The 9,342-nt window shown below is 41.5% G+C and overlaps 1 protein-coding gene across 1 annotated transcript in view; it reads right to left on the reverse strand.

Annotated features, from left to right (window-relative positions):
• Positions 1-3,007, reverse strand: part of col1a1b (collagen, type I, alpha 1b) — a 15,080-nt gene extending 12,073 nt beyond the window's left edge. Inside the window, exons 1-5 of the mRNA XM_008314361.3 lie at positions 2,772-3,007; positions 1,313-1,504; positions 841-866; positions 683-718; positions 4-63 (exon numbers count right to left, since the gene is read on the reverse strand). Of these exons, the coding sequence (XP_008312583.1) occupies positions 4-63; positions 683-718; positions 841-866; positions 1,313-1,504; positions 2,772-2,853 (396 nt within the window). The 5' untranslated portion in view covers positions 2,854-3,007. The remainder of the gene's footprint in view (positions 1-3; positions 64-682; positions 719-840; positions 867-1,312; positions 1,505-2,771) is intronic.
• Positions 3,008-9,342: the final 6,335 nt, after the last annotated feature.

The raw sequence follows: 9,342 nt of genomic DNA on the forward strand, positions 1-9,342 counted from the left end.
GGGTGGGCCCTCAGGACCAGCCATTCCTGGGATTCCATCATTGCCAGGAGGACCAGGTGGACCCTGTCAACCAAAAATAGAAATATGTGATTATTTCCGTTTTAAAAAAAAAACCATTCATCTAGATTTCTGGAATTGGAAGACAAACCAAGTGATATTCAATATTTTAATGGCCTAAATCTGGTCAAATAAAATAAAAAACAGAAAATGATAAATATATATATTCTATTAAATATATATAAATATATACATATAATAAAAATATAATATATTTTATATATATTTGCTTTTAGTTGGTTAATTTCAAATTCCTGTCTTTATTATAACACAGTAAATTAGTTTGAACACTAATTTGATTTTAGTGATCTTTAAACTTTCGGTGACCTAATGACCCTTTGACCAATTTATTAGTGTTGGCAAGAACGGAAGTTACATCAGAGTAGCTTTAGCATTAGTTCTACAGCAAAATACATACACCAATGTAAAGTACAAGTTTAAAATTTAATTACAATTAGTATATATATATATATATAAATCTGCAAAGATTTTGTTTGTCTGGGCAATATTTCTTTTACAAAATAATGGTTGTTTTTTTTATTATTATTAAAAAAAAACATTAAAATTATTTAGGAATTATAAACTGAATTGTCCATGGCAAATGTTCCAGAAATGCCAAACCTACCCTGTCACCCTTGTCACCGTTGGGTCCCTTGGTTGTCTATTGAAAAACAGATAAAGGAAAATTAGACTGCGTGGTAAGTGACATTTTCTGTCCATTAACTTAAACAAAAACAGATGTTATACATTTAATAGAATTTTTAAATAAAATAGCAATAATACCTCATATGTTGGCTCCTCGACCGTGCCTACAGAACCAAAGGAGAAAATACAATGTTTGTCAGTGACACCCACATAACAATGGACTGTCACAAAACAATCATAGTAGATATTATGGAAATTCAAAATACTTAAAGTGCTGCACTTAGCAAAGCAAATTATGTTTTTTTTATTATTCTTGCAGATAAAACTGTGAGTTAAGATGGTTGGTGGTGACAGCGTGGCCCATGTTGCAGCCTGTACAGGCCGACATTAACATTCACTGCCGAGACCAGATATAATCCCTCAGTGGCACTCACAGTGAAATGCACAGTAAATCCAAACGTTACTAAAACATCCTCAGATAGGTTAAAGAAGGCCTCGTGTCCAGAAAGCCATAAATTGTCAGGGGTAGGTGAGGTATAAAGGCACTAGGTGGCGCCACAATGCTAAATAACCACACACAAAGACGCAGAAGCGGATAAAATCGTTGTACCATCCTCGGGGCAGATAGGGCAGCACTCTCCGTCTGGGATGATGGGGTCGGCGCAGTCGGTTGTGTCCTCGCAGATCACCTCGTCGCACAAGGGGGTTCCACTGTCACAGACGCAGATCTGACAGGGCTCAGGTTTCCATACGTCTTTGTCATTGAAGAACTGTCCGTCGTACTTGCAGGAGCCGAATGAGACTGAGGAGAAAAAGGCTGGTGAGTTTGGCAACAGGTGGGATGCAAGGTGGTCAAATCTCCACATATACGTTTCCATACATTCAGTAGCTGCAGTCCAGACTCCTAACTTGGCTTGAAAATATCCAATGCAATATTACGGAAAAGCTGCAAAACATAGCCACGTTACTTCCAGTTGTTTTTAGGCTGGGGTCCTGTTGTGTTTATCGATGTTGAAGTAAATTAATCAGAATTTTTTTTTTTACTTAAAGACTGTAGAGCAAACGTAAATGCACTGAGGAAATATATTAAAGTGATTAAAGCCTATATTGTATCGGAGGTATATTTAACACATGACCTTGGAATAAAATTCTACTGCTTCCTTAAAATGTCAGATGTTAGACGTTCAGTCACTTTCAGCACTTGTGTTAACCCGGGTGCTTTAATTACATTTCAAGCTGCTCATAATGATGGGGCCTTTGAGGCGGAAGCCATGGGGCGTCAGTACCAAATCTGACCACAGAGAGGCGCTATACGCCAACAAAACCAAGTTTTCCGCACCCTTCTCTTTCAGTGCAATGATTAACTGGTGTCTAGACTTTTTTTTTACCAACGACGTCAGGCTTTAGAGATTTTTCCATTGTCTCCCTTTGAGCCGAGAAAAAAAAGGTTTAATTTAGAAACCGGAAAATGTTCATTTGATGAAATCAGAATCCTTCAAAACTCAAATTCAAAAGGTTCCATCCCATCATATGAAGTGGTACTTTATATCCCTGAGCAAACCTGGTCTAACAGAGTTTAACGGTGGGGTTGGTGTGAGATAATCTCAGTAATCTGCAGGATTTGGGCTCACTTTTGTGATGAATGTGGAGGAGGGATGCCGGGTTTTGTCCGATCTAATTTGATGATGTGCTAAGAAAAGGAGATCAAAATGTCCCTTGCAATAATGCAGCAAGTTGCTCATATGTGTTCGTGATCTGCTTCAACTCTCTCTGAACCCAATGTCCTGTTAGTGCGCACCAGAGAGCGCGCAGCTGCTTCAGGAGGCGCGCGCTCAGCATGTATGTGCACGCCAATCAAAGCATCAATCACTCAAGGAAGATCCAGTCCATACTTTCCATTTTAAATCACTATTTAAAAAGTAACGACAATCATTCGTTTACGCTGCACACAGGAGTCACGTGTCCCTCAGAGGAGGATGGGTGTTCCATCAAACAGCTCAGCATCCACATCCCGGTGCTGCCTTAGTCCCAAAAACAAGTCAGACAAACGTTTAAAGTTAAATACTTACCGTCATCCTCGCCTTGACCTCTTGCCAAAATGACGGTCGCGCTGAGCAGGAGCGCTAGCCGAATATCCACAAAGCTGAACATGTCTAAATATTAGACATGTAGATTCTTTGCGATAAAGGGGGGAATCCTCTTTTTTCTCCTCAGACTCCACTCATACACGGTAGGGTCCGGTCTGTACGTAACTCCAATCCAGACCCTAGCAGAAACTCCCTACTGCCTAAACAAATGGCTTTAGCTTGGCTTTTATATGCCAGACGTTTTGGGGAGGTCCTGTGAGCAGCTCACATCTTGTACATGTTCAAGTGGCAGAGTCCCACCTTCATCACAGAGAGGGGGCGTCTCTGAGCGCGTCAGACAACTTCACTTTTTAGCTCAAACGTGGACGGTGGGCCATTTACGCACCGGCTCTCGGCTGTTAAGACGTGTTTCACCGTCCTGCAGTGCGCCGTGGAATTTCTTAAAAGTGACTTTTGATGATGGTCTTGTGTTTTTTGGTTATTCTTAGGCGTTGGGACTTCGGATTCATCGGTGTTTGTTCTAAAACATGAGCCTTTAGTCCTTTGTGTTGCCAAAGTCTTGTTTTTAACAGAAGGTGATGCAGTTTGCAATCTGTCGGAAAGCCATTGTTCTGTTTGTGTTTTGGTGACTTTTATTTATGCATTCACAGGATCTTCATTTGATCTTGGTATGTTGTGTATGTACTTTCAATTAAATTTGTGCGCATTTTACGCACGAACAAATTGCGATATCCAACTCTAACGTCAGTGTTTGATGAATAAATACTGTTTTTAAGTGAAGTAGAGAAGTCTCTCGTGTCAGTGACACATTTTGGACTTTTATTCAAAAGTTCTGTCACATAAGTCTCAAGCACCTCCAGGCAAATGCAAACCCACGTCAGTAAACCAGCCACGCCAGTATAAAACTCATCACTGAATCGTATCGTCTATAAACACTCAAAAACGGTCTTTAAAATCTGCTGTTTTTTTATTTGAATGTTTTTACATTTCCCTAAATGTGTCTTCTTTCTTCACCATTGCTATCTTAAAAATAATTCATGGTGTGGAAAAAAGAATTCATGCTGTTCTGTTCTGTTCTGTGCTGAAGATTCTGCTTATCCAAAATAGGCACGCCACATCATGATGTTAGAGACGGGAGACAGAGGATGGAAGGCAGAGAGAGAGGCAGGCAAGGAGGGAGGGAGGGAGGGAGGGAGGAAGGGAGACAGAAGAGAAATCTGGCAGATTCACAAAGCATTCTGGTTACAATGTGGACACGTTGCAGCTTCTAAAAGAATGGCCCAGTTCGAACTTTGAGTTACCCTGTGCTGCAGTCTCCTCCTGACATCCAAACACATGCACTGAAGAATTGTGTAGGCTTTTCAGTCAAAACCCCTGTGACATCCAGTCAGTTTTACACTCTCTGACCATAGATCCTGACAAAGCTACATTAGAATTGGTGAATAATGAGAACATGAGACACCCTGAACTATCAGGTCCAAAAGTCCATACCTAGATGACTAAAAATAGGAACCACTGCATGTGAGTAAAAAGATTTGTGGTTTGTGATTTTCTTCAGTGTTTTCAGCACCTGTTCGTTGTCTAATGATAGCACAGCGTTTACTTTAACACCTGTCAGAGAAAGTGAGTGGCAGCTGTAAGACTCGTCTCATAACATTTCCCTTTGGTAAAGGAACAATCTGTCTATCTGCTGCAGAAAAGTCTATCTGATAACATTGACATTTTCACCTCAGCGCCACAGATGTTATTGATGATCACAGTTAATGGTCGAAGCAAAAATATTTAAATGTTTAACTACAGCGATGTGAAAATATTATTTATTCTATTATTTTAAAAAAATTGATATCATAAATTAGATTTCAATTCCAACTTTAATCTTAAAACGACAGCAACCCCTGATTTTTTTTCATTACTTTTTCCCTTAAATTGGGGAAAGGTTGTATTGTCTTTTTTTTGGCATTTAAAAAGAAATCTTTATTTTCAGGACATGCTGTTTGCAGAGCGACTCTCACCTGAGCTGATTTCGTAACTTTTTCAGTTTACAGTGAAGTCCTGGTAGACAGTTGAATGACTGTCATCAGGCTCTGGGGCAGATACTTTCACATTCACAGTGACTTTCCATGAGTTAGATGAAGCCGAGGCTCACAGGACAGTGTTTAAATAGAACTGGTAATTTTCTAGTGTTTGCCTTGGACCGGTGTGGCAGTGATCTCTACTATTCTTCTCTCTCTCTCTCACTCTCTCTGTGGGCAGACTCTCAGAGTTCAGATCTGTGGTTTGGTGTGGAGGTGCTCAGGATGGGTTTCTGACAGTTTATGTGCATTTAAACCTAGAGCCTTCCTCTCACACTGTTCTGGATCAGTGGAGATGATGGCGTAGGTAGCACATATCCTGCTCTTGTTTTAGTCGGAGCAGGTATTCAGGAGAAGTCTGGTCAGATTTGTGTAACATCAGAACAAGGAGAAGAGAAAAAACTGAATTAGAGCCACGAAAGTTCTGCCTGCTCCGGGGAGGAAATTCCAGTTTGTCGCTGGCAGACTGTGAAGGTGCAGGAGCCCAAGATGTAGCAGGTGGTGGGAAAACAGTGCTGTGAGAGAAACCAGTGTTGGAGCTTTGAGTCACGGCACTTTTTTCTGTCATTACCATCAACACATCTCCAATTCTGAAGCATTTCATGACAAATTTGAGTGTGAGGATGATAGCTCAGTGTTTTAGACTTGTCCCCACGCTGTCTTGGTCCATATGAGAGTAAAGCCTGTCAGCCTTCACATTAATGGGCATTTGGACAGGAGAATCCACATCACCAGACCCTGCAGACTAACTGCAGAGGTCTAAATGGTACATTCCCCAGCGAGCCTCTCAGCTACAGCCAGCAACACGTAGCATCTGCCTGATTCTGTCCACGTGTTTCTACTTGTACGACTCTGAGCTTCTTCTGCTTCCAAGTCGTCTCTCTCTCTCTCTCTCTCTCTCTCTCCTTTATTTTCCCTACTTTTTTCTCCACCCTATTCATGTAACTTCATTGACCATGTAACTTCACTGTCTTCCTAACTATAACGTTTCACTGTCTGTCCCACTCCATATTTTTACGATAAGGCCTCCATTACCTGCTGTTTAACTCTCCATCCCGTCCTTTGTGATGTTTGTTAAATGTTCTCAATGACTGGTTTTGCTTGGTGCTCTGTTTAGGTGGGAGTACACTGGAGACCCACCTGCCTGCAGACAGATTACAGGGTACGGTGGGGAAAATTGTACAGCAATTCAGACCAAATCAGTCAGTGTACAGTGTATCTTTAAAGTGAAAATGGCTGTTTTTACTAAATATGAATGAAAGTCTTTTTAATCATATAAACCTCTTTGGTACATATTTATAAAATCAATCATTTCAGGCACCTTTTTTTTTAAAAACAAATACATTTAAATGTGAATTTTATATATATATATATACATATATATATATATATATATATAATTTTTTTGTTGTTGTTGATAGCTGAGTCCAAATGAATTGGGCCTGTTTCCCATGCTTTTCTCTTTAACTACACCTTTTGAAAACTGTGACAGATCTGGACTGCAGGCAGGCCAGTCAAGCCCAAGTACTCTGTGTCTATGGAGACAGTCTTTGTGCAAAACGATGCATGGAATTTAAAATAGAAGCAAACAGTTTGTTTCTTTAAAATTCCAACAAAAGGTGGAGCATGTCCAGTTCCTTCATATACTGTACGTGTAGCTGCCTGCTGCCTCCTACTAATATTCTTTATCACAGTTTGGGAATAGGAGTTTGCTGTGGACTTCCACTGTTAAGCAAATGTAACTAGTGTGTCACAGTTTGTCAGTTGTCTGAAAATAAATCTTGCAGCTCTGGCTTAGACTGTGAAAGTTAATTTAGTTGGGCAAAAGTACAAAAAGGATATCCACAAAGCATTATGGGTACATGCTCAATTACAGGGTAAATGACTTCTAACTGTAACTTCCAGTGGAGCATTGTGTGAACTGCACTCCTCTCATAAAGGTCTGACTTTTGACTTTTTAGTCTTCAGGCTGGATCTGCTTCAGTCTCACTGCTGCAGTGGTTAGTTACTGTGAAGACAATGGACAGATGGAGATAGAGTAAACGTGTCAGTAAATTGAGTCTATTTTTATCCTCAGTTTGCTATTGAAGATAAACAAAGTCTACTAATTGCTGCAGGCCCAGATGTTGTTGTTGTTGTTTTGTTTTTAATTTGCTTATTACATTAGGAATGTCAAAATACAATTAATTTAAACGCCATAAACGTATGAAGGTCTCCAAGTGCTGTAACTGGTCCCCGAGCTGGACTTTGGACCCACCTCATTAATACATGTTAGTACAGCAATCTAAGGCCTTCATTAGTGTGGAAGTTGTGGCAGCAAACTCTTCTATGCATTGACTAAAGAGCCATGCTGACTCATATAATACCCCAACCCACACCACCCCCACCCCAGACTCCACCCACCGTGACAAATCACCACCTTTTCGGACCGTGAGATCCCCAACATCAAATGCAACGTCCTCTATTATGATAAACATCCAGAAACAGTTTAAGGTTCTGTGTTGATGCTGCAGAGCCGTGCGCTGTCCTTTATACTGACATGACAGCAGAGCTTCTTGGTTTTGACGGGGGCTGTTCTCTCCCTGCTCTCAGAGACCAACATGTGAGGAAAGGCCTGCTTTTCCTCTTGTCTCCGCATCTGGATATCTCCATGATCCCAGCCCCCATCCTCCAGACCTCAGCTCCACGTCCCTCCCTCTTTCTGTTTCTCTTTCTCTGGCCTGCTCGCTCTGTTTTCTCCCATCCCTCCACTCCACCACCAGCGCAGCAGACATCCAGTCAGACTCTGAGCGTGGATGGAAAATATGACCCAATCCTTCCCTGGCTTCAGATAATGTGCAGGGCCGCTGCTGTGAGCGTGGCAGCAAAAAACGAGAAACACTGAGAGAGAAAGAGCAGAGCAGACCCCGAAAAGTTTGTCTGAAGAGTTAGTCATTTAAGGAAGACGACGGGTTTCAACCTTGGTTTGTCAACTTCCTCTTTCATTCCTTTAACACCCCAAAACCTGTGGAACACATGTCTATGATGTGCACAGGCTTCAGAGCAGACCACGTTCCCTCACTGTTACACTGCACTGACTTTTAATTACAGCAGCAGTAATCACTGGTGGAGGAAAGACTTCAAATAAGACCTTCATCCAACCGTGTTGTTTGATTACTTTCACGTTAGCACCACGTCAGAGACCACAAGGCCAAAACCAAAGGGCTGATTTTGGGTGAGGAGCTAAATCTGGGTGTCATATTTCTGTGGGAGGACCTTTTCCCACTGCAGGCAGAGTTAAAACAATGATGGTAGGGATGGAATATTCTACTCTGAATGACACACAAAAGGGAAAAAGTGAGGAATTCCTCTTCAGCTAAATCCCCAGTCTCCATCTTAAAAGTCCTGAAGAGAACATTAGTCTCTAAAGGCTGTTCGATTTGTCCACCTTTACCTTAGAGCTGTCTCTACAGTCTCTCTGAATGTCATTTCCAGGTGACCTGCTGTGTCTTTTGGTTGGATTGATGTCGGTCTTTCCCAACATCTGTGGTGTTAGTTACCTTAACTACACTGTTTTGTCTTTTTATGTCTTGTTTTCATCTTCCTTTTCCTGCACCTTCTCTGCACACTTCAACAAACCTTCTACAAAGTTCTGGGTTACTTGCGTGAATTTTAAAAACTTAGTATAACATGGGGCGAGGGAGATGATCATGGGTCTGGAACCTGTGGTCGCTGAGCCACATGCGACCCTCTGACCTCTTTGCACTGGCCCAATGTGAAGTCATAGTTCACTGATCGACCAGTAATACTTACTGTATTTAGATAGGACAATAGATAGGACAACAAATGCTAAAGTTACAGAAGCTAACTTCTCGAATGTTTTAGCTTGGTTTTAACATCAAGTCAGCACGTCACTGTTCCTCCTTGCCTAAGACCTGGTGTGTGGATAACGTTGACTTCAGGTCACTGTTTGGGGATAGTAGTAAATGTATCATTTAAAGTACAAATTGACATTTAGGTTTAATGTAGAAATTGTCAACAGTTTGCAGCTATTGGTGAATTTTATTTGGCTGAATAATAAAAAGGTGTTGAGGGTTGCAGACTCTCGCCCTTGGCAGACCCCAGGTCTACATAGAGAGATTAACAACCATTAACACCTCGCACACATACAGAGACCAACTCCTTCCAGAAGGACCATCAGTTACCACCAAGGACCAGTCTCCCACCACGATGTCCATTTACAATGATTAATTAAAAATCCCAGGTCGACTCCTCCTCTGTGTCGTCGTTAAACTTCACCCTTAAAGACACAGTTTGAGGTTAAAGTCAGACTTAGTGTGCATTTGCATGGAGCAGCAGAGGAGGTGGTGGAGGTAGAGGGTGAGTCGTGAGCTCAGAGATCCCGTCTGGAAATGCCATTACTCAAGCTACCCTGCAGCCGCCCCTCCCTTCTGTAGAACTCATAAATGCTACGGCCTGTGGAGAAGTTCACATGTGAGGAA

The sequence above is a fragment of the Cynoglossus semilaevis genome, chromosome 8, assembly GCF_000523025.1.
Source record: "Cynoglossus semilaevis isolate Cse_v1.0 chromosome 8, Cse_v1.0, whole genome shotgun sequence".
NCBI classification, from domain to species: domain Eukaryota; kingdom Metazoa; phylum Chordata; class Actinopteri; order Pleuronectiformes; family Cynoglossidae; genus Cynoglossus; species Cynoglossus semilaevis.